The following is a 27213-nucleotide window of genomic DNA, read 5'->3' on the forward strand; positions in this document are numbered from 1 at the left end:
TAGAATAACGCCGATTTTTTAAAGAAATATTCTTTGACCATTGAAGTTTTCTTTTAATTAAACAGGACTTTTTTGCTTTGAATATTTAAACACCAAAATCCTATTTATTTCAAGATATACTGGAAAAAAACCAACATTCTTATCAGTGACAGATATGAAAGAAAGAAGCACTAATTGAAACTGTATTATTGAAGGAATATTTATCTTAAAACTTAGTGGACACAAAGCAAAGATACACATCAAAAGAGTCATTTAATACTTCCTATTCAGACTCAAAAGAAGTTAAGCATAGAGCCAGAAAGTCAAAGCATTTGAAGGTCTGCTTATTTTTCTATTCACAATTTTCTCACATGACTTTAATCCCTTTTGGGAAGATGACTTTGAATAACCCCCTTTGTTATTTTAATTTAGTGAGCTGGAAAAGGAAAATTGAAATTGAAGACTTATTTGAAAACTCATGAGGTTTGGGGGGTTTTTGTTTGTTTTTTTTATCCTAAGGAATTTTTGAAATACAATCTTTACCTTACAAAAAGCAGATATCTGATATAATCCAATTTTTTTATAACACTGCCCTAAGGATTCAGGCAGCTTTACATCTAAAAAGCACTCTATTTTGGCGAAAATCTGGGGTCAAGTGCAAATGAGTATAGAGTAGACTTGTGTCACTGGGGTTTATGATAACATAACTGAGATGTTCAGACTTTGGTTGTGTTTCTCACTGTCACCATTACAGTAGGGACTGTTGTACTGAGAGAGCCTCATGGACCATTTCAGCTCAGTGGTCTATGCAGGCAGAAGACCCATGTGTCTTCTGAAGAAGATCCTTTAACCCTAAATATATATCAACATTCCTTACTTAATACTTTTCCTCTCACCTAATTGTTTAAATAAACCACCTTTAAATCTATTACCAAATAATGCCACTTCAGATTTCAGACTTTAAAATTCATTGCCTAGTGAATCAAGCTTTCTCTCTGTTGTAAAAGCACATCTATGACAGTGAAAATTCCATTAGGACTCCAGCTAGTGTTTAGCATGACACTGTGCCAACAGTATACATAGTAGGTTCTTAATAAATGTACGCTAATTGGCTATTTGTGATTTGGTTAAGAAGAAAAAAACATTTTTGCTTTATCTGAATCATCACCTACTGTAGAAACTGCTTATTTGCTTGTGTTTTCTCCTATACTCTGCCTTCGTATTCTCAACAGATTGAAAGATGTTATAGCATTTGAGCTTGATTAAATAGAAAGCAATTTTATTAAACCTCAAAGTCTTTTTGTAATGAGAATTCTCACAAAAACATGATGTCACTATCACAATTTTGGTACAAAATTACAGGCTGATAAAGAAGAGTTCAAAATGACGACACAATTATTTTATCAAATCATCTATTAAATTCAATTTTTCAAGTTTAAAACATCAGTGTTGAGGCATTAAAATATTACATGAAATGCTTCATAAATATGAATGACCCCCAGAGAAAATTCAAAAAGTAGCAATAAAATTTGCTGTTTCATTTATAAAATATCTTCTGCTGGTTTTAAGAGTATTTCTCTAAGTGTAAATATAGTATCTCCAAGAATGAAAAGACTTTAAAATACAATCTAGAAAAAAAAATGGACCTAGCTACTTTCATCTGAGCTATTGATCGCGGTCTTTGCTGTTTTGAATCATTTAGAAGATATATTAGTTCTGATATGTTAGGTCATCTAGACATACAAGTTCTGTTAATCAGTCATTTTTTTATAATGGGGCTTCACATGTATTATAACATATATGACATATTTTTAAATGAGCATGATTTTATGATGTAATTGTAGATTGGTAACATCTATAAACTAAGACTTTAAAATACACATTGATGATACTGAATCAGGCTGAAAGTAACTTTTTTCATAAGTCAGAGTTTCTGTAAGATAGACAGTTTTTCTTCAATTAGCTAATTCATTTGCCTCTCAGTTGTTGTTTACTGTTCACTTTTTTAACAAAGTTAATAAAATGTTTTCATAACCATATCTTTTCAAGAATTATTGTTTGAACATATTTAGCCAAAGGTACACAAATAGGATAATTCATAAACATTATAATACTGTTATATTAAAAACTGTCATTCATTAGGACAAGACATTTATTAATTTGAATTTCATAGCTACTTTGAAAACAAGAATTAGAAGAATCTGATGACATTCTTACTGAGAGACAATTCAGAATATATATATTTATCTTCTACTGAACATATCAGAAAAAGTGTTAGGCTAAGTAATAAAAATTATGCCTAGAAATCTTGATTTTCTCCAAAACTATAGCAAAATAAATAAATAAATAAAAAGTAACCAGCAGAAAAACAATTCAAAGGCAAAGCAAAGTTCTTCCTTGGACTTCTCATCTAAGAAGATACCTGATAAATTATAGTTATTTTTTATTAGGTTGGTGCAGAAGTAATTGCTGTTTTTGCCATTACTTTCAATGGTAAAGCTACAATTACTTTTGTGCCAGTCTAACAGTTAGGTTAGTGTAGGTGACAATGCTTAACTTGACCTAATTCATGTGTTAATTGTCTACTTGATGCATTTGGGAATTGGGGCACTACAATCATCAGATCCACTCCAGCCTCTTGACCACTTATTACTTAAAATATATTTACAAATACACTAAAAAATAATGTAATCCCACGTGGTTAACTAAGAAAATGTACATAATAGCATTTCCTGTTAAAATTCTGGATTCCAGCAATTCATGTTACATGGACACATTGTTCTCCAAAAAGCACCCAGATAATTAAAGCAATTGTATAGAAAATGTAAATCAAATACTAATCAAATTGCCTCAATTAGCCCCTTTGTGTGGACTTTGGAGATGAACACCAGACATTGATGATTACCACCCTCATAAGGAATATCTACATTTGCGCAAATTTTAGCAAAGTAGACAAGGGAACACAGGCAAGCCATACAGAGTTTTAAAATAAACCACGTAATTTCCCATCTTCTGTAATACTGATCTGAGTGCTGGTCCAGAGAAGAGCGTGATGCAATGCAAAAGGAAAACAAAGGGCTTGACAATCATTTCTGTCAAGATGGCCCCAGGGAAGAGTTATAAGTCTTTCCCAGGAATAACTGCATCTTGAATTTTCTACCTCTTCCCCAAATCTACATGCTGCTTTTCATGAAATTTAAACTCGCTCTCTCTATATGTATGTGTGTGTTTGTGCATATATATATATGTTCACTTTTTTAACAAAGTTAATAAAATGTATATATAGCCCATACAGCTAAGCCAAGGAAGACTGTGGATTTTGAAGTTACATGTTAAATCGAATACAATCATTCTTTAAGCAAGCATAATAAAGCAAAATGAAATCCATCAAGATGACATTGAGACAAGCAGGCTGGTTAGTTCCCTGCTTTAATATGATCTGGAGAAAAAGGATAAAAGCCCCTCACTCAAGCTCTGGTTTATCTAACTCTCAGCCAATCAGTAACAAAAGACCCAAGAAGCTATTAATTGTAAGTTTCTATTTCAGGAGGTTAGGGACTTCCCTGGAGCCACTGAATGCACAGTTAGAATTAAACTCCAACCTAGAGTTAACCTTCTTCATTTTAGTGCTAAAAATTGTGCCCAGGGTTGAAAATTTAAAATGCTAATGCTACACATGATATACGAAGCGTGTTGTGCCACTGCCCAAGCTCAAGAAAAGCCCTGACAGAGTCCTTCCCTGTAGAAAGATCCTATAAAACTAACACACATGCTACCTTCATAAAGCATTCCTTTCCGTTTCTCAGTGCTGGGTCCCTTGTGCACATCTTTAACAAGATAAACGAGTAGTTTCTCTTGATTTCTGTCCTGGGAGACTTCAAGAACCCAATGCACCAGTAACAATAACTACCATCACATTTTGATGAGGAGACCTAGGCCTTTAGCTTAATCTGATGATATTTTGACTTCTCTATGTTTCTTAAGAAGTCAAGTTTCTTTGAACAAAGCTATTCAAATCCCTTTCAATGGTTTTGTATTATTAACAGGCATATCAATTATAAAACCATCAGATCTCATGAGAACTCACTCACTATCACAAGAACAGCATGGAGAAAACCATCTCCATGAATCAATTACCTCCACCTGGTCTCTCCCTTGACACATGGGGATCATGGGGATTATAGAGATTGCAATTCAAGATGAGATTTGGGTGGTGACACAAAGACTAACCATATCACATGTTAATGCTTATAGTATCCATTGAATCATATCTTTTGGTAACTTTCATGCTTAAAAAACCATGTCTTTAACGTTGACAATGCAAACATTACTTCCACATGTGCTCATTCCATTATGAACAGTAAATGATATTATTATTATATATTATGCCTACTCATTATATGTTATGTATTAACTCTATGTGTACATATATGCATATAATGTGAATTGACAATGCAGAGGAAGAGCAAGTGATTCCCCTATGACCCCGTTTTTCATTTTTTAATAGGATTATTCAATTGGCCCATTCAAGATACATCATGTACGAGAACATCTTGATTACAACCAAAACACTTGACAAAATATGTTATATTTTTGTGGCTTAGATGGAAAATTAGGTTTTTCGAAATTAGGTGAGTTTGTGATGAAAATATCAATCATATTTAAAGAACATTGATTATTATTTATTAGTATACAAATGCTGATTTCAACAGAAGCTGTTGTTATACCACTGATTACTTATGTCCATTATGTCTAGTATTTCAGTCAAAAATTTGGATAAAGATATACATGGTGAAGATTTCAAATTTACAGATATTACTATGGTAGATAATAGAACTAGTATTTCAATGTTATGAGATTAGGCCAATTAGCACTAATAATAATAATGTAAAATTTAACAGGAGTGAATACAAAATCTGGCATGTAGCTTTGATCAATTCATATCCGTAGAATGGAAGACATGAGGCTTACCACAATTCATTAAAATCAACCAGGTTTTCAGTAACCTTCAAATTAAGGCAAGCAATTAATTCCATGAAGTTACCACAAAAGCTAATAAACTTAAAGATTTTAAATGAAACTATAGAGTCTAAATAACAGAATTTTAATTTCAAATACTTTAAAGGCCAACGAGGTTATATAGGTGAGCAAAATAGCAATGGAGTAATAGAGAATGGTGTGATTGTAGTAACTAGAGAATACATGATTTCATTATAGCCTATTTTTTTTTTTCTCCATGTAAACACTGGGCTGCCTGAAGAACACAAATGTTCAGGTTGAAATTGTGGTCTGAAATCTGAATTTTCAGATTCAAGTCAAGAGCCTCAGAAATCACCACTAAAGAACTTATTCATGTAATCAAACACCACCTCTTCCCCCAAAGCCTATTGAAATAAAAAAAAAAATAAAAAGATCCTCTATAAGTAGATCAAATCAGACCCTAGATCTAGATAACACACTGTAAGAATAACATGAACAAACTTGCAATTAAAATATAAGAAAACTAAAACAAGGGTTTGAAAATATAAAAAATGGTTGAGAGAATTCAGAATTTTTAGGCTAGTGACGAGGAAAGAAAGAGATGATAGTTCCCTCCATATATTTGGTGTATTTATGATCTGCAAAAGAAAACAATTACTTAAGTCAGAATTAGGACCAGTAAATGAAAATAGTTAGGATACAAGTTTTGATCTTATAAGAACTTTCTAAAGATCATAACAATAATAATGGTAACAAAATAGAATAGATTCTTAATAAAAATAGTGAATCTTAATGAATTAATTAGGTATATTCAAGAATTGTTTGGATTATTAACTCAATAAATGTCATGATATCTCTAACATGAATAGAATTTGGGAGCTAATTTTTATCTAACCCCTGTATTTACAGATGATACAGACATTAGAGATCACCACTTAGAACTTATCTGCAATGTGAGAGTTGGCTTTTGAAATACATTAACTCAGCATCTTGATCTAACCTCAACAACATGCATTCAGAAACAGGGCATTTTCAATGTTTGTGTGTATGTGTGTGTGTTTATGCAATTAAAAAGAGAATGAGAAAGATTGGTTGTGGTAGCAAACTATCCTAATTCAAAAGTGTGTGAAATTCTTTTTCATTATAAATGAACAAATTTTCAGGGCAGCAGTTGGTTTTTTGGAAAGTAGGAACACTACTAGACCATTTGCACTGTGCTCTATAACCAGCTACCATTGCTTTAGGAAATAACTCTGTATGTCCACTGCCAAGCTAAAGAGTGGTGTTTCAATATCTTGAGAAAGAAAGAAAAAGAAGGAAAGAAAGGAAAGAAGGAAGGAAGGAAGGAGAAAGAGGTAGAGAAAGAGAGAAGGAAGGAAGGGAGGGAGCAAGGGAGCAAGGAAGGAAGGGAGGAGGGGAGGGAGGGAACCCAATACAAGGTATAAATTTCTTCTAACAATATTAAGAAAATTTGACTATGGAATACAAAAACAGGACTGAATTTGATTTCAAAATAAGGAAATGAACAAAAAACCCTGGAACTCAGAGGAAGTAACATAAAAGGAAAAATGGCTGCAAAAGTCAAGCAGTACCCAGGAAAATCCCACTAATATACGTAAGACAGAATGGGACCCTTGACATTTCAGTATAAATCCCTTTGGTAAGAGTCAAGGACCACAATACTTTCTACATTTCTTACCCTCAAATTTCACACAACTAATCCATGCATGGAAAGGGTATCTGTATCCTGAAATAAATGTTTAAAGACTCCCATCTCAATCTTTCTGGTAAAAAGATCAAAGTTGTTTCATCAAACATATATTTAAATATTTAGAATATAGACTAAATATTTAGCTTGAGTCTATGTTCTTATTTGTTATGTCAAGAATAAGAGACTAGTCAGAAAAGTATTTGGAGCAAAATTATATAGGACAATGACTTTATAACTTATCTATACAGCTAAGAAAAGGTAATTTTATATATTTCATATTTGTATTTATCAGATGCTAGCCACAATAAAATGTCTGCAATCATTTTAATGGTTGATATATTTCATTTTGAAAAGCACAAATATTAATACATGCCTCTAATTTTTAAATTTTATTTTAATGCTAATATGAAAATTTTAATTTTACCTAGTATTATTAAGGAAGCAACATTGACTATAAGATCTAAGAGAGATACTATAAATTTTAAAATCTATAAAACATCCTCTACTATGATAAGATCTTTGTTCCTTTAAAGAAAACATGAAATAATCATATTTTGGAACTTTGAGAATATTTGTCATAGCTTGATTTGTCCAATTTCCATTTTATTTTTAAGATTTCATTTCTTGGCTAGGCAAGATGGCTCATGCCTGTAATACCAGCATTCTGGGAGGTGGAAGGATCACTTGAGCCCAGAAGCTCAAGACCAGCCTGGGCAACATAGGGAGAACCCCATTTCTACAAAAAAATTAGAAATTAGCTGAGTGTGGTGGCAGACACTTGTGATCCCAGCTCCTCGGGAGGATTAGTTCAACCCAGGAGGCTGAGGTTGCAGTGAGCCATGACCATGCCACTGCACTGCAGCCTGGCTGACAGAGTGAAGCCCTGTCTCAAGAAACAAACAAACAAAGAAAAAAAATCATTTCCCTGTGAAAATAAGCAGCCACCTTTACCAGTTTCTTTGCTTTGGCTAATCACTTAGTAGGAGTCAGAGCAAAATTATCTGCTAGAATGCAAGAGATAAATTACTTTAATATCAAATTTTTCTTCATTTATCAAAAGTATAATGGAATAATTTTCAAAATTTTGTCACCAATACTTAAATTTAGTTGAGATTTGATCCCAATATATTTAAATAATTGAACAATTCTATTCTCTTATCTACAGAGCTGTGGGACCATATTTATTACCATGGCAACTAGTGTGAAAAATCCAACAGAGGTAGGCAGAGATGGTTCTTTTACTTAAATACAATAATAAAGTGAATTGAAAACTAAGGCATTTAAAGTATCTGCACAGTTTATTCTGAAATTCATCTTCTCTGTGAAACATTTAAACAGGAATTTTAGAAAGGTTTTGAAATGAGAGACTAATTCCAAATCACTTCTGTCTTGTTTTAACCTTTCCTTCTAGATTAATTGTTTTCATGATACGCTATTGGTATGAAAAGGAATGCGTTCTCTTCGGTATGGACAATAAAAGAAAGCATCCTGTAATCTGATTAGTCAAATTATTTAGCCAGTGTATTGCAAGAGTGGTCTTTAAAAGACACAACAGGGTGGTTAGAGAGTACACTGACATTTGCAAAGAATAGCTATGGAAAGAGAATGATCAAAATAACACATCTACCCTGGGAAAGCTACCACTTTGCACAATAATTACAATTCGACAGGCAGATATACACCTTCTTTAGCATTAGGTCACCAAAAACACATGATTCATCATGGCTTCTTCTACATTTCCCTATTTTTCTCTTCCTGTGAAATTTAATAACTACAGAATGAGCTGCATGGTCCTTAAAATGGACAATACATTTTAAAGGAAACATTTTGACACTTCCTGTATTTTTAACCCAGCTAGTGTTAGCTGAAATGAGAGAACATGGGTTCTCCCAAAGGCAACTTAGGCTAAACATATTCATAAACACATTTAAGATGTTTTATGAATTCAGTGCTTTCTCAGATGTTCTGTGGTATGGTGATAAAAATTAAAATGTCAGAGAAAGAAAAACTTTCAACCAGAAAGGAAATGATTTTAACGTCTCCTGGATCATCTAGAGAAGGCTTGGGTATGCAAGAGTTTTCAGCTGTGCAGATTGTTCTGCTATAATCAAGCCCCCAAAAAACTGAGGAAGGAAAATTTGTAACAGATGACTAACGATGCATGAGTGACTTGCAATATATGCATACAGTGCTATTTTTTCCTTATTTATTCACATCCAGCATTTATTTAATACCTACTATTTTTGAAACTATTTAAATATTTAAGCATGGGTGACACATCTATGAAGGGTCTATTTTGATATGAGTAACATTCTACATATATAGAAACACAAATGGCTATACTCATTTCATTTCCAGAAAATCTGAAAGATATTATATATTGATAAGTAGATATATGCATATGTATCACAGACATACATATTTCTTCATAGAAATATGCAATATAGGTAATTGTGGCAGATAAATCATTAGCAGTACCAGGAATAATAAAATAAGCATTGGGAATGACAAATTCGTGAAATTCATTCTTTATAATATGGCAATAAAGAAATCATGCTGTATTATTACTAAATACAAACAATAACTGACTTAAATGTAACTTTAATGAAATAGCAATTAATATAGTTCTGTAGAAGAGGTGTCATAATGATTAGAACATTTTTATTTGCAATTATATTTCAGGAATGTTTTCATATGTAAATATAAATAAGTGTCTTTTATGCCATAGAGAGTGTTGAAAAAAGGTTACCATCTTTAACAGGACACTCTCAATTATTTTAATTATCTTGTAATGCTGATTATATAGTAGGGTCATGTATACATATGGAAAATTTCATATTAATTATTTCACTGGTAAGTATCAGCTGCATTAATACAAGCTATCTATCATTTATACTATTTCTTAACTCTGTAAAAAGTCTACAATGATGGGTGATAACAGTAGAGTCTTATGATTTATTATCAGACTAAATTTATCTTTTGCAGATGGAATAAACTTATTTAAACAAGAAGGCAAATGCCTGTATTTTGGCAAAGCGTAGAATCTTTTTCTTCTAACATTATCATCAAAATAGACAACATATTTAGAGGATAAATCGTGCCCCTCATCCTCCCAGAGGAGAGAACCAGAGGGAACAGATTGCAGTGTGGAGACAGCACAGGCATGAAGAGTGACTTCCTATAGGCAAGTTAATACTTGTGCTTCGTGGTCTGACAAGCCAATGAGAGTTTTAGATAAGAAAACCATTTCTTGTCCTTAAAAATCAAAGTTTCTGTAGGAACATACTGCATATAGGTCCTATAAAATCATTTTCCACACAAAGTCATCTAATTTAAGATCTGTCCTATTTTATTGAGATAAGAAATTATTAAAATTTGAAGCTCTAAAAATAGTGGCTTATAATTGAAAGGCTAATTCTCTCTTAATTATAGGTATGCTACAGTGGCACTATAATTAGGGATGATCAGTAATTCCAAAATGAATCAGACTTTATCATTCACTCCGTACAAGGATGTGCATAGGTTCCATAAACAGAAAACTGCAGAAAATGGAGATGTAGACTCATTTTCTTCACATCTCTTGGTGGTTACAAGATTGTTCTCCATTTACTCTCTCTTTCAAGCAAAACAAAGTAAATATATCTCAAATGTTTCATTTAATGATCATCACTGAAGGAAAGTATAGATTTTAAATTAGAAAATTTGCAGTTCAAATTGAACTTCTACAACAATTACATACTCACTGACTTTACTAAAGTAACATTAATATAATCTGGTTTACCATTATTTACCTGAATCTAAAAATATCTTACACCTTAATGGAAGAACAAACACCATCTTAGTACGAAACAGATCCCTGACTATTAAATAAAATATTCATCTTATAAATTTATATGAAGTGTTTTTATCTCAAGAAGAATATACTTTAATGAAACAAAAGACTAGGAGTTCAAAATTCTGAATTCTATTTTAGAACTGACCATTAATTTTTAAATGGCCTCAACTTATTTTTTATCTTTCAGTGTTATTATTTGAAATTTAGACAATGACCTCACTTCTCAAATCGATTTCTGCAATGCTAAATACAAAGCCCTGGCTATGATGAAAACCAACAGTTGACGTGATAAACTCAGTGATAACAGAGAATTTAACAATAATATAACTAATAAAATTCCTAGTTGTAAAAGAGCACTAAAAAAACCTATCACTAAAGCCACATTAAGCCACATTACAAAACATGAAGATAAATGTTAGAATTTTAAAGCTTAGCAAATGGCAAAAGTGTATTATTGCACATTTAATCAGCTGTTTTACTGGGTCTTGGCTCCAAAAGTAGGCATAATGAATGGGCAGAGAGCAAAGTAAGCAATACATGTTTTTAGTCTGGCTTCAGCCCACTCGATCCATATCCCTTTCCTGGTAGGCTGGACCATAAAAATCAGTCTGCCCGTGTTCACCCTGCTCTGTATCTGCCTTACACAGAAGCCCCAAAATTCCAAAGGAAAGTTGAGAGAGGATGAACCCAAGACCTGTGGTGAACGTTAATTTTGGGGATAGAAACAAGAATTCCCTTTGTCACATTTTTCCACAGAAACTCAGTAATTCAACCACACTACAGCCAATAGACATACTGTAGTTTACCCTATGATATAAGGGAACAATATTAATAAAAATCAAATATTTTTGTCTTTAAAATGTCTCTAAATTAGCTTCATCTTGTTTAATACATTTTATATAACATTCTATGAAAAAAAATATTGACTCAAAGGGAATCTGTTATTCAATTTCCCTACAGTAATTCAGTAAACTCTAGGTGAAATGTATGAGACTTGCTGGATAGAGTAGGAAAGCCATAGTATCCTAGAAGACATTTTGAGGATCAGAAGCAAAAATAAGATTTTCCTCGCTATTATCATCATGGCATCCAATTATCAAATGTTATTATAATACAGCTAGCAAAATTGCTCAAAATTACTTATGAACTAGCAATATTTTTATTTAATCCACCTTGAAGAAACAAAACTCTTGTATACATAATTTCCCAAATCGCAATCATTTCATATATATCAATGAAAGAATTAACATACCAAGTTCCTATTCTCTTTGGTGAAGTGTGCTGTTTTGTTGGCTTCTCTTTTTTTGGTACAAACAGAATACTGTGATTTTAAATAATTTTGAGCCCACAATCTTCTTTCTCTAGATAAGGAGAAGCTGACTACAACATTATACGCACTGAGACCTAGCCAATGGCATTTCATCAACAGTTCCTTTTGGAGACAGTTTGAGAGGAACTGTGAGGACCTGCTTAGGTTTTGACCATGTCTGATGCTCTAGCATTATCATCAGCAAGTGTGGATGTAATGAATACCAGGACATGAAGGCAGTGAAATAAATCCAGAGGCTCTGCTGCACAAGGAAAAATAGCATACGGAAAGAACCCTGGTTAGGAGGAAAAGACTTCAGCATACTTATTAGTTGCATGAATTTGATCAAATACCCAAAATTATCTGAGCGTCTGTTTAATACAGATATCAAACAAAAATCATTGCCCTGACTATCAGACAGATATTGTGAGATTCAAAGAGGTAAGCATAAGAAACTTCTTTGGGGAGCCATACTTATGGATTGCCTAAATATCCATCATCACTCCTCTATTACTCCAGGGAAGAAAAGCTCCACAACCTGATAAAACCTCCACAATTGCATATTGGAACAAATGAGGTTAGGGCACTGAAACAAAAGAGTAGCAACATTCTTTTCCTGAACTCATCTAGCTTTCTTATCTTGTCTACTAGGGATTGTGAATACACTGGCCATATAATTCTGGCATCACCAACACGTGTTTATATGATTGATTCAATGAAGATATACAGAAAAGCTTTGTGAATGTGAATGTGTAGTAGTGGAAAGTAATTGGCACTACTATTGTCCAAACAAGATAATAACTGAAACTCTCCACAGATGCATTCTCAACTGGAAGAGAGTATCTGAAAATATTTAAGATTATTTTAATCAACCTAAGTAGTATCAAGGCAATCATGTTATAACAGGCTTCTACATCATTCTCATAGATCTCATTTACTCCAAGAGGGAGCACCTTATTTTTTCAAATAAGAACAAGAAAACCACATGGCATACAAATATTAAAAATGCTTTCAAATGTACTTCTAATTGAGGAACATACAACATTTTCATTTATTTTAATAAATCCATTTTATTTTAATAAATCCATTTTAATTTATTTTATAAAGCTAGAGCATTGTTATACTGAGTATTCTTACACATATTGTATATATGCTTAGAAATGATAATACATTGTCATTAGTAGCAAAGCTACATTGTAAGATTCTTACTAAAATCTGCCTTACAGTAAGAAAAGCTACTGATGGTCCACATTTTTGCACTTAAATTGAGGTACCTAATTAATCCATCAAGGTCCTGTACTCTCCACATACACCCAAGTTAAATCTGTTACTAGCTGTGGTTCTACCATCCCCACCCCTAGAACCCTTTTTCCTCTAGTATCTTCAACTGAACTAAAGTTATTCAGAAAAGAGACCAGAGGTAATGTAGCATGAGATGGCCAAATGGCCATCAGTATTTTAACATTTGACAAATTGAAGGTCCCAATCCTAATTCAGGAATGAGTTCGATTAGATCTCACTCAAACTCAGATATATTCAAAGTTATTTGTAGACTATCAGAGGCCATTATATGTCACATATATTGGCTTTAGACCTAAGTTAATCAGCTGGATTTAAACATTTACACAGAGTTTTTTTTATTTACACAGAGTTTTTTTATATACACAATAGTATAAAGAAAGAAAATTATGCCAACATCAGGCCCTTGGGCTTATTCTATAGACCAAGAGCATAAGAACAAAACTTAAAAGAAAAAAAGTAACCTACATCTAATAGACACAGTGTAAATATGCTACATATTTAAAAAATTAGGAAGTGGACGGCCTCTGTTGGCTTTTCCTTGGAAGCTTTGCACAGAACATACAGTATCATCACATATGAACCTAATCTGTTTCCTTACGCATAATTAACATAACTGGTTTGAACGTGAGTTTTTCAATTATAAACTAGGTAAGATACATGTACTCATATTTATTTCATTGGATCACATAAAATCCAACAAAAATAAGGTGTTTTGTTGAAAACATAATAATCTAATCTTAACTATATTTTGCTTCAATTTTGTTCCAAAAGGACACTCAATTTTTGTACAACAGATTCATTGCAACATTGTGGTTTTTCTCCTGAGTTACAAATCAGAAACTAGAGCTAGACCTAAGTATCAGGATAGGAAAGGGTCAGAGACAGAGACAAGGTCAAGAGCAGAGATAGAATTAGAGACAGAGATGGAGGTCACTTTCACATAGTACCTTGGTATTGACTACAGGAGGGGAAGCAAAGTTTAAATAGGTTAAATTTCAGAAAGAAAATCAGAAACTACAAAACAGAATCTCTTACCCTGAAAAACTCTTTAGTGGAGCCAGAGTCTAATGTTCCATAAGCAATTTCTGTTTGCTTAGAAAGATCCTCAGCACTTTCGATGGGAGACACCATCCTCTCTACAGTCAGGAAGGCAGCTAAGTTAGCCGTGTAGGAGGAGATTATGATCAGGGTAAAGAACCACCACACACCTCCAACAATGCGCCCAGAGAGGGATCTAATAACAAGTATGAAATGGATTTGTAAAGTGAAATGAATGACCTAATAAAAAAACAAGTTAACAGCATTATGCAAATATTGACTTATAAGGGAATATTTAATTTTACAGTTTTCAATATATCTGCCCGTTAATGACACTGGAAAACATTAAACATTTTGGGCAAGGAGTACAGATTAGTTAAATTTAAAAACATATACACAGGTCAAAACTTCCGATTTCTGAAATTCTTTCATAATTGCAATGCCCAAATAGTTTATGATATGAATCCCATAAGAACGTAGTTTCAAGAAATTTACAAATGCTCATAAAAATTTATCCCCTCATGACATAAGTAAACATAAACAAGAGAATCTAATATCACCAGCAAAACTCATAACAATGTTTATGAACAAAATCAAAAATTTTTTAAAAGCATACTCCGCAGATGTAACTTTAAACACCAAACAAACCCTCCCTTTAATTCAGCCAGTGAATTTCCAAAGCAAAAAAGGCTGAAAATTTTGTTAATTTTTGTGTATGTAAAACATGGATGTTAGATACAGTACAAGAGAGAAAAATGAGGAAGAAAGAATACAAGCAAAGATACCACACAAACTATAATTATTAATGAATAAAAATCAGATGGCTTCAGGGTACGGATGGCTATGATCCTGTTCCTTAATGTGTCCTGCTTAAAAAAAATAAAACTCAAAGAAAACAAATTAGCCATTTAAAACTTTGTGAAGATATAAACTTCTAGTTTGGTGTATAATAAAATGACAATATTTTTCTGAGTACCAATTGTTTTTTTTTTTTTAATTTTATTTATTTTTTTTTATTTTATTTTTTATTGCATTTTAGGTTTTGGGGTACATGTGAAAAACATGCAAGGTTGTTGCATAGGGAGTACCAATTCTTACATAAAATAGTTTGCAAAAGCTTAATAGATTCCCAATAATTTACTTTAAAACCTGAAGTAGAGAAATGCAGGTATAGAGATACAGAAAAATATATATATTGTATTATTTTGAAAGATTTGATGAGATTCTGCATATAACTAAGAATTTGAGTAATATTGACAAACCAATAAAAATAACCATTTCTTTGTGGTCAATAACTCTGCTATGTGTAACAATTAGACTTGCTAGTATAAATAAGTGATATTTCTAAAAATTTAAATCATGATTGGCAATTTATGACCTAAAGTTTCTGACAATTAACAGTAAGAAATATACCTTTTAATGAAGCATACACTAGATCAAACACGGGAAATATTTGGAGAATGAACCACTCAACCAGTTAAGAAAGAAGAGAAGCTAACTTAAATGGAAAGTGTTTTCAGATAAACACATCAGTTTCTAATATAAAGGGGAAAGAGAGAGATGAATAGCAAAGAAAAACAAAAAGAATATAATTAAGGGTCTTTATCACAAAGTCTGTAGGAAATACAAAAAATTAAATAAATATGATAGGATGGAAAAAGTTAAACACTTTCCACATATATTCTGAAAAGAATATTAAATATATTTTGCATTTGAAAAATGCCTTAGATAGACACAATAGCTCTCAAAATGTTCACTATTTATCCAATATCAGTGGGAAGTATGGTTATACGGCATGTATCCTCTATTTAAGAGGGCGGATTTAGTACTTGACTGCTCAAATCCCTTAAAACAAAAGCTGCATGTAATCAGCTTTTGAATCTACATACTGAATATTAATTTATGATATGTTTAAGAATCACTGTTACAGATGTAAAAAAAGTTAGATGTAAGATGTCCTCTATACCAGTCCTTATGTCAGATTTAAGGACATTTAATATGTCAACTGATTTAAAATGTCCATGATATCTATAAAAATAATTAGACTTATAAATCATTCAAAGGTGAAAAATACTATGACTATTATTATTTACTTCTAAATATTTTTAAAGTATCAATTCATGCTCTCAAAGAGTTCCTGAGAAATTATGCAGAGAAGGAAATTCAATATTATTTTACATTGACAGACAAAAACTATAACTAAAAGTAAAGCTTTTGCCCATTAGTATCAGCACTAAAGGAGTAAAAAAATGTGCATATGCTCTTTAAAATGATACATATTTTTATATTCATTTGATTCCTTTAGGGTCATTGGGGACAATCCAGAAGCAAACAAGACAATAAAAATAACCTTTACAGCATATTGCTCTCATAATTTCTGTGAGTCTATTCTTCATGAAAACATATCTTACAGTTAAAATGTTCTAAACTTAATTTCAGACAAATGAAAAGGTAGTTAATTTAATAAATCACTCTAGATCATAAATTAAATGTGTTTTGTTAACATTAATAATATAGTTCCATGTAATATTTTACTTGGAAAGGAATTATACATATTTTAAAAATATTTAAAGAGAGTTCTAAAGTGATCTGTGCATGTCATCTTTTTAAAAATGATAGTAAGCTGCTGTATTTTTCTCAATTAGGATAACCATCATTGCATTATTAAAAAAATGATAGTTTTGCTCATTAAAAATCATTAACTTTGTCAATGTATTATGTTGAATTTTAAAATGCATATATAGCATAAAGTGAAAGACATGTACCTCAAATGTTTTGGCAAAATGAATTTTTATCAAATACATTCTGAGGGAAAAATATCAATCAATAACAAAGAAAAATATGCTATCTAAAATCTGTTTATCCTACCAGGAATTAAAAGTTACTACATGTGAAATTGTAGTGTCATGACTCATGAATGAAATCAAAAGCATAGAAAAAAGATCTTAATTTAGATGGAGCCTCCATAAAAAGAAGAAGTCATCTATATGTCATGATGGACCCTGGGATAATACAGATGGCTGATAAGCCTTGTGATCTAGCCCCTATATGCAAATAGGTTTCCCACTCCTTGACAAACCCTGGATACCTAAACAACTACCTGCAGTGCCATCATGTCCAGGAGCAGGCCTCTAATGGGAACTCGGGCCAGACTAGGCTGACATGTCCTACTTCATAATGAACCCACATACACTACTCCCGACTATCCAAAAGGCAGAGCACAGTTTATGTGACCCCAGCATACTATTGTCTTACATTTCAGAACTAGGGTAACATAGTTCATTGTTCTTATCAAAGGGTGAACCACTTCTTTACTGTTTTATGTGCCAGAATGTTCTCTGAGACCCCAGTTTGGTTAGTATTTTCCTGCTAATTATTAGAAATTGGTCTATATATCTTTAACTTGGATCAAATAAATGAAATACAGAGGTGATAAAATTATGAAGCTTATATATTTTGTCAGAGGTAAAAATATGTATGTATATTATATATATACACATATACACATATGCCATGCTGTGCAAAGACCAATGGCATATTGGTAATACACTGCCATACCACAGAGAAGCCACAGGGAATCTGGTGGAACTGAGATTTTTAAAATCTGTATAATTCATAGAAATGTAATTTTTTATCATTCCTACTATAATTACCTACTATCAGAGAAATAAACCACTGATAATTTCTGCCTACATGATGTATTTCCTTTATCTTACTGGGTGAAATATACTGAAAAGATTGCAAAACATGCAAATCTTTGAGCTTCTCATATAGTTTTCTTAAATTAATCACTTGTTATTCTCCAAGTGATTTTAAAAACTCACGATATAATGAAATTGTATCACTATCACTAAAGGCACCTGCTTCACTAGTTATTAAGATATCCCATAAAATTAAAGAAGGGTAATAGAGCCCAAATTAAAATGTGCCGGTAGACTGATAATCATTTTGACTTTAAATGTTAATCACACTAGAAAAAGTATGAGTTATTGCTCTGAAGAGCCAAACATGGCTATCATTCTTATTCACATGTGCAACATGAACAAAATCCATAAGCACTTTGTGGTAGATTCATTATAATTAGGTATTCTAGTGCAGGGATTTAAAGTAGCATAATGAGATTAAAGGTATGTGAGTTTATTCCATGATGTGTGTGTGTTACCATTTAATATGGACTGCTTTTTGCAATGAATGATTAATCCCCTCCAGGAATTCGTGGGCAGTTAAAAATATGCTATTATATTAATCCAGCAACCTCATCTTGAAAAAAAATAAATTTATAATATCTCTCTCATACCATTTCCATGAGCTAATGATGATAAAATAAAAGATGGGATGTGTGTCAATGAAGTTTTATCTAACAAGGTGTTATTTATAAATAACGTTGCCCATTTTCCCATATACAGGTCTGCGGATTAACACACAGATGACTGTAAAATGAGAATATGCAGCAAAAACACGGTACCCCTCCAAGAAGGCATGGAATGATAGGAACCTTATGCATTTTATAGCCTCTCCATGGTGTGTATAATTTCACCAGGGAAATAAATGAGCAATATTCAAAGAACATTGTTCAAATATTTCGCAGACTTATGCCGAAGGTAAGAGGATGTCCTTCAGGAGTCTTAAACTGCTTGGACAAGAATTCGGCAGCTGGTAACTTCTTTAGAGTGAATTCATAAACACCATGAATGTCTACTTGAGACCTAAAATGCACAAAGTTAAAGCAGGTGAGTAACCAACCTTGGCGAAATATCGCATCCTTGCTGCATAAAGGCACCCAAGGAAAACCAGAGACTATTAAAAATCCCAAATTCATTAGTTGATTCACTACTTTGTGTTTCTCTTCCATCTTCAAACTCCTCAGTGTGCCACTCGTAGGGGCTAAATCTGCTGACCAGGAATAAAACTACACTGACCCCAATGTAGGCAAAAACAATGCACATCCAGATCTCATAGGCTAAAGGATCAAGAAAGGAAAACACTCCTGGTTTGGACTTCTGAGGCTTCTTGATCATGATAGATATCCCGAGGCTCATGAAGGGCTTTGAGAAGTCAATCACCTCTTCTCTCACAAGGGTAATAGTTAATGGAGCAATTGCAATATCAGCTTTCTGTAAGGGAAAAAAAGTAAAGTAATAGTACCTGAAGTCATGTTGAAAAGGGAATCATGGTTATATCACTGGATCAAAGAAAAAGGAGAGGAAATCAGAGAAATGTCAATAATTATTTCCCTGGTATAGTCCCAGTAAAGAAAAACCAAAAAGGAATTATTCCCCCAATACCCCTCCTCCTCTTATGAATACACAATATACCCATCTGGGTTGACTACGATCATTGCAGATCTGCACTGTATCTATGCATTCATAGCCTTTTGACAATACATATGGCCTATATGCTTCAGGAGAGATGAAATGTCTGTCTCAGTTAATCTGTATATCTACTTCTGGCTTCAACTTCAGTCTTTCAGATGTTCAAAAATCAACAACATAGTGTTTCTAGAGCAATGTGGGAAATCAACAACCTCAGACATAGGTACTTCATAGCGAGAGGAAGCAGTCTGTCAACAACAATTCAAATTGAATGACTTTATCTATGAGAAGAGCTATACTTACCCCATATACAAGTTCTCCAACCATCCCATTCCAAATTTTCGTGTCTGCATCCCTGGCCCCATACTTGCCATCACCAACAATTGTCAACTTGTACTTGAATCCACAATGTTTGGCAATTTCTGCAGCCAGGTCAACACAGTAGCCCTCATAGCGCTCATTGCCTTCGAGCATTTCATGATTTTTCTTCATCATAACATACGGAGATTCCTATATGAAAAGACTTTGCTTTAGCTGATCAAAATATCTGTGTTAATTATGTACTCTCATTGAATCAAATCTTCTGGTTTAATGATTACCTGTTAGCCAGAGTCAATGAAGAATGTACATGGTGAACAAACAACAGTAGAGGAATAATTTAAGCATAATGTTTCCTCCCCAAAAGTCTTTGAATGCCTATCATTATATTTCATTAACATGGCTTGTACCTAACCATACCAGAGTGAACAAAATATTCAAAATCATAAACTGTTTGTATGATCTCTAGCCACGTTTGTAATTACTAGGATGTAGAGCAAAATATTACTGCCCAACACTATTTTATTCAAGTTTGTATTCACCACACACTTATCATTGATTAAGGTTATGCCAATCCCAAAACCAGTATTCACCCAAAACCCTGTGTCACTGCTGTCCCAAAGATAAGATTCATGTGGAAATCAGGTTCATGGCCAGTGATACACAGACTGAAAGGATCATTGTCATGATGATGTACTGATTCTACCCCCGCAGGCTTCAGGTCTCACTTCATCTGTGAGATACAATATCCTAGAATGATGCTACAAGGATAGCTAGAGAGTAGCTTCCCCCTGTAAACATAAGAAAAAAATGAAGCAAGAAAAATGAATCAAAACAGTCCAATATTCTCCATTGGAAAGTGGCACCAAAGATATTTGGGGTCTAGATGAGATAGGTCCTCTCAATGGCATGATAAAGGCAAAAATCCTCAAATGTCTAATTTGCACTTATTAAGAGATGTTCAATTGCCTACCAATATTTTAATTCAAATCCCTTATCAATATCTCTATATTTGCTTCTCAATATTAGGAGAATAAATCACACAAATTTACAACTTCACTGCTAAGGCTATTTTTTTTTTTTTTTTGTAAAAGAAAAGAAAACAAAATAGTTTTGTCACAAAATCCTGTCCTATAATGAACACCATTTTCTCCATTTCATTTCACCAACAGCTTGTCATGGTGATCCACATCTCTCTTCCATCTATCCAAAGCCTGGGTGTTGAAGATCCAGTTCAATTTTTCCTTATTCTTTCAATATGCATTGATTGTGTACTAGCTATGTGACAACCAGTGCTGAAACTTGGAGTAAAAAGAAGGAAAATCATCCTTGTCTTTAAGAAGACCATCTTTCATTAGATAGAATAAGGACAACTTGACATCATCCTGAAATCATGTAACAAATGGAAAGATAGAATTTACACAGCATTGGGTGGGAATGGAAAGGTAAAGAACTTGCAGAAATATGAGGAACATTCTTCAAGACATTTCCCAATTATTCACAGATGTAAGTACCAAGGTATGAATTATCTATTTAGTTAAACTGTAACTTGTTTATTAGCAAAGCATTTAATTATTTTCAAAGCCACATCTGAATCTGAAATTAGACCCACATTAACTGGGCTTCTTCCTTAAAGAAACAGGAAACATTTTGAATGCTTTAGCTAGATCTTGTGTATTCCTTTTAACAGAGTAAATATGCAATAAATGATAAAACATTGCGAAAAAAGCAAAACATACTATTTTCCTAAAATATAAATAGCTACTCCTGCAGATATTATCCATAAGGAAATACAAAGTAAGCATAAGCATATGTAGGAAATTACCAAAATTGTGGTGACAACAACAGTCTTATTCTCAAGCCCAGAGGTGTCATTTCCAGAAGGGAGCTCAGTAAGAGTAACAACCATTTTGTCCACTTCACTCCAGTAGCCAATCTGGAAGAGGTTACAGCAGACAGACATATGGATAAATAACTTATCTATTAGCAAAGCATGTCATTATTTTCAAAGCCACGACTGAATCTGAAATTGGACCCACATTAACTGGGCTTCTTCTAAACAGAAATGTCTTTTATATATGTGAATCTAACAGGAATGAAAGGAACTATTAAAAAATCTTAAAAATTACTTGTCTCTTCATGTTCACTTTTCATATTCTCTATGAGTAATTGTTTGGGAGTGATCATATAGAAATGCAAATAAAATCCAAATGATGGCATTTGAGCCTAAACAGTTATAAGGTTGATGTTGAATTGAACAGTTACATACATATTTGCACCAGCTACTTTTTGTCTTCTGAACCATAAACCTTCAACAATAGTTCTCTTTCCACTAAAGACTTCTGCTTCAGTCTAAAAAATTAAACAGCTCTACTTACAATTATCTCTAAAATTGTAATTTAATGTTACTTACCAGAAATAAACAGACTTTAGGGGGGAAAAAAAGAAAAAAACTTAAAAATATATCTGTTTCTGGAAGCCGTTAACCTCTATATAAATACACCTCTCCAGAACTCTCTGGAAAGGTGAGATCATAGGCTAGCTAACTCACCTCCTCACATAGAACTGCCTTTAAATCACTAAGGATTTACCTTCCTGGGCCCATTAGTTTTGAGCTCCATGATGTTAATTGTATAGTTTATTCTTTTTCCATTCTGGTCAAACTTTATATTTCCTGAGAGACCTTCAACCTGAACCTAATGAGGAAATGGGAAAGGAGCAGAGTTGTAAATTTACTTCAACCAAACATACACACTGTACAGATTACTTTCACCAGCTGAAGTGAAGAAAATAACATTGATAAGGTTTATTTCTCTCTTCAACCTACCTTTGTGTTGTTAGAAAAGAACATTGCCTGTATATTAAACATAAGGAATAAGACAAGGATGACTAATTCAGCAGGAAGAAAACATTAATGGCCATATGAAGTCATGATATGATTTAAGATATTAATAATCTGAACAGTTATTTTGAGTGACTGACCTGTTTGAGGGCCCGTTCTATTTCTACACCTTGTCCCCAGGGCACTGCTGGGTTCGCCAGACAGTCTCCTGCATTCCCCCTTCGAGAGATTTCAATTCTCTGCTTCCGTAGGTTGCGGAAGGCTTCAGTCATCACTTGAACGGCATCATAGGTGAGAGCAGAAGTATACTGCAAAGAATCACACACATTTCATAAGAATAGGAGAAAATTCAGACACTCACTGCACACTGGCAATCAAGACCACAGTTACTCATCACATAACACCACGTAAAAGTCCAATAATTTAAACACAATTTCTGCATCTAGAAACCTAAGAACTGAAGAGAAGCATTACAGAACATGGGGAATATGAAATGTGGTCTTGACTCTAAACATTTTCTATTATGTTAATGTCTCAGCTATTTCAGGTGAGACCTTTTCACATAATAACTGTGTCAATGTTTCTTTTTCTTTTTTTTTCTAACCCGCTTCTTGTTACAGCCTCACTTTATAGCCTGTGATGGTGATATACAAAACTATTAAATGAACAATTAATATTTTTTACGGTCTAATGAGAAATTCATTTGTCAATGCAGAAGGAATATGGATTAATTTCAGGATTCTTAGTCTCTAATTCAACCCTGGTCATGCTCACACAGATCTGCAATGGTCTTACGGTGTCTATTTAGGCTCCCCTAGGCGATTCTGGAAATCAAGTAGAGGAACCACAAAACATCATCATTTCTATGCCCCATGCCTCCATGCTTCAACAGTCTATGATAACACTGGTTCCAAACTTATAGCATTCAGATCCCAGTGGGACAGCAGAATTATTACAGGTTCTGGGGCCAAGCAGATTAATACCACATGCATCAGGCATTGTCAGTGTCTGGATAAGTAGTAATATGTGCATGTATATATACTGTCATTTGTCAAATGATTGGTACTGTCATTGTTAATGATTAATTACAGTTTGACATTAAAGTTTTACTGAATTTTCTGTCATTATTTTTCAAGCTGTAGGTATAAAAAGTATGATGAGGCATAGGAGAAAAAATGCAATACTGTACCATATTGGCTTTGTGACGTGCTAAATTCTTGACCACAAATCCAAAACAAGTACTCAGCATTACGAAATAATCCTTCTCAGTTCCTTAGTATTTCAGGTTTTCCACTCTACAAAAATGGTCATTTCATCTTTGTCTCCTCCAAATACCCAGACCTCCACACACTTCTCTTTCACTAAATTCCTGCTGAAAACCTTATCATCCTTGTCATGGAAAAAAGACAAGCCATCTAACAGTGAAACCACTAAGCTCCCCATACTCTGTTTTCCTCCTGATATGACAATACAGGACATCTACTTAAGAAAAGACTTCTTGAAGCAAGTAAGAAATATCACATCAAGATACATCTGCTTCCTTGTATGCTTGTTTCTATTCTAAAGGAAAAAACCCATTGATTTATTTGTTTTTTATACAGTAATAAGTTTACTGCCAAAATAATTCTTACAATATTGTCTAGGTCTCTGAAAAAGAAATGTAACCTAAATTGAATAAGTTGAATATTTTAAAATACTGCAGTTTGTATGGAAATTATGTTAATAGCTAAAAGCCAAAATTTTTGACTTAGCTTGCTCACATTACTAGGGGAAAGCTATAAAGCCATCTACTAAATGTGTTTGAGGTCTACAAATGTTGGTTAGCTACATTAAGAAAATATGATGAGCTTGAATGAATGGAAAGCATTTAGATCCATGCAGCATATTATAATTATGATTCAGAGTATGCGCACATTAAGAGTAAAAATCCTTTGAACCTTTTTCAAATGCTCAAAACGAATCAAGTCTTAAGCCTATTACCATTTTAAATTAAAAGTCACAATCATAGAAACACAATTCTGAGCTGAGAGAAAATCAACAGCTTCTATATTCAGAGTTCTTTTTTGTTTATGTTCTGCATGTATGGCTCATTTATTTTTCTAAACAAATATGTTCACATTTTTGATTGGATAGTTAAATATTTCAGTTTTATTCTACCATTCATTAAACTAGATGTAAATTAATTTGAAAGCAGCATGATGGCAATGTAACTATCTTCTTCTTTGAAAACAAATGCTTCATCTCTGCCCCTGTGTTTATGTTCTGTGAAATCCTTCAGTTGAGTTGGAAATTTATATTTCAGTGGGGGACCATTATGCTTTGCAATGCTATATTGCGATCACATCATAGCCACACATTAAGAAGAAATCTGTGAAATTGTTTTTATGGCCTATTTTCCAAATGTGCTTTTTACTTCACTTTAAATGTATGAATGTATGTTTATTAAGACTTAGTCTTTAAAAATAAAATAAAATATACATTTTAAACATGTTTGTTATGTCCAATAGTCATCATCCAAACTAGTCAATAATACATTATTGTAATCTCTGATACCCAGAAAACAGTATTCTAACACCGACAACAGGGCTGAATGAAAAGAAGTTCTGTGTATATCTCAAATTTAATGAACATAAAAGAGGATAAGTATGCTACAGTATAAACTTTCATGGATTATCATAACGACAGCACCTTTTTCTAAAGACATTATCCACATCATAATAAATTTTTTAAAAATATTCAAAGAAAAAATACTAATATTTAAGTACTATGAAAGTGTTACATTTCCCATGAATGGCCACTTTCAGAAATTTTCTTTAACACTTGAATTTAGTTAACTATAGTTTACAAAGCATTGCATTTAGCATCAGAAGACAGGGTTCAAGATCAGATTTTATTATGTACTGTTCTATTGCCCTGGGCAAGTGAACTGAAGTATTAGTGTCTAAGGTTGCTCCGTAAAATAAGGAGAGCAATGCTTCTTTTGTCTATAAGAGTGTTGAAAATTAAGGTGGGGGAAAAAGTTCATGTTTATCTAGTTTTCTTTGTGACAAGCCCGAAGTAGGCAACTTCCTAGTAAGTATAAAAAACCCCTATGCAACAACTGTTTTCATTCCAATTCGATAGGTGAAGATTCTAAGTAATAAACTTTCATTTTACCCAGCTTCGCCAAAATGTGTGGCAAAAGTGGATTTGAATCCAGATCTCTGTAATTCTGAGGTAGTTATGGTGACAGATTGCCCTGGTTTGCCTTCGATTGTCACAATTTTGCAAGGAAAAGTCTTGGGTCCCAGGAAACTTCTCAATCCCAGGTACACTGGGATAGTTGGTTACCTTATTTGGCAAATGCTTTATCAACCAAGTAGATGTATAGTAAATGAGAAGCTTGATGAGTTGTGAAATATGCATCCTGGCCCCTGGATGATGACTTGGTGGTCTCATCTACTCAGCCTCACACATGCACATGACAGCTGACTGGGATAGAGAATAATGCTTCCTGCCATGGACACTCAGGTCTCCCAGTCTAATCCCACCCAATCCCAACTCCCTCCCAGGATTCACTCCTGGCCCATTAGGAATACACTAATTACCATATAGATGCTCATTTTGTCATTATTTCACACATGTAGATGGGACTGACACTCTACACTATCTCATTTTCCATTTTTGTGCACTTAACCCAACTAAAAGGCCACCAGTAGTGCCTGTCTGCACCAGCTCTGAAACCCTTTTATCTGTCCATCTCTCTACTCCCAGCTCTCTGCTTCTCTCTGAATCTCTCTCTCCATCTCTCTCTGTTTTTCTGTATCTGAGGTTTTTCTCTCCTTTTTTTCTCTCTCCCTTTCCCACTCTCTTTCTCACACACACACACACACACGCGTGCCCTCCCCAACATGACATGCTAATTGGGCTCCCAAGTGAGTTTGCCTCACCCCTACAGACAGAGGTAAGTCGAGATGGGTTACAGAAGACACACACACACACACACACACACACACACACTACACACAGAGTTATACATACAAGTTATTGACCAGTAGGTTTGCATTCCTTTCTTCTTTTGCTACCGTCTATCTTGATGCAAAACTAGTGTGTTTTTACAATGTTTTGAAAACCACTATCCCACTCCACACAAACAGGGTTCTGTGATCTAATAAGTTCAGAAAACGATTTTCACATTGACATATTATAGACCCTCAGAAATCCCTCAATAACAGCATAACTGTTTAATCAGTATTTCCCAAACGAATTACCAATTTTGAAATTTCTTTAACACCAATTATTTTCCATAAGAATAGTGTTTTATGTAACATACTTCAGGATATTAAAGTTTTATCACCTGGGACATATTACATACTTATTTCTAAAACAGCCTCAATTATTTAGTTAAAAAAATTACTATACATTGAATGATATTCCTCTAGAGAATCATGCAATATTAATTCTCAGTTTCATCCTTTTACAAAATAATTAAAAACAGGGTCAAAAATGATGATTTCTAGGAAAAGTAAGTAAACCTATAAGAAAATTTTTAAGAAAGTTTTCTTTTTTTTTTTTTAAGATTACCAGCAGTGACCAAATGAACAGTAT

General features: G+C 33.3%; 1 protein-coding gene across 4 annotated transcripts in view; it reads right to left on the reverse strand.

The window, feature by feature from the left end:
• GRIA2 (glutamate ionotropic receptor AMPA type subunit 2) overlaps nucleotides 1–27213 on the reverse strand; it is a 142426-nt gene that overhangs the window by 4898 nt on the left and 110315 nt on the right. For all 4 annotated transcript variants that reach the window (XM_064383791.1, XM_064383790.1, XM_012448485.2 and 1 more), the window contains exons 7-12: nucleotides 22767–22934; nucleotides 22376–22480; nucleotides 21610–21720; nucleotides 19770–19976; nucleotides 18898–19268; nucleotides 14152–14350 (exon numbers count right to left, since the gene is read on the reverse strand). In XM_064383791.1, coding sequence (XP_064239861.1) covers nucleotides 14152–14350; nucleotides 18898–19268; nucleotides 19770–19976; nucleotides 21610–21720; nucleotides 22376–22480; nucleotides 22767–22934 — 1161 coding nt within the window. The remainder of the gene's footprint in view (nucleotides 1–14151; nucleotides 14351–18897; nucleotides 19269–19769; nucleotides 19977–21609; nucleotides 21721–22375; nucleotides 22481–22766; nucleotides 22935–27213) is intronic.

Source organism: Aotus nancymaae, unplaced genomic scaffold, assembly GCF_030222135.1.
Source record: "Aotus nancymaae isolate 86718 unplaced genomic scaffold, 86718_ANA_hifiasm-v0.15.2.pri h1tg000033l, whole genome shotgun sequence".
Taxonomy (NCBI): Eukaryota; Metazoa; Chordata; class Mammalia; order Primates; family Aotidae; genus Aotus; species Aotus nancymaae.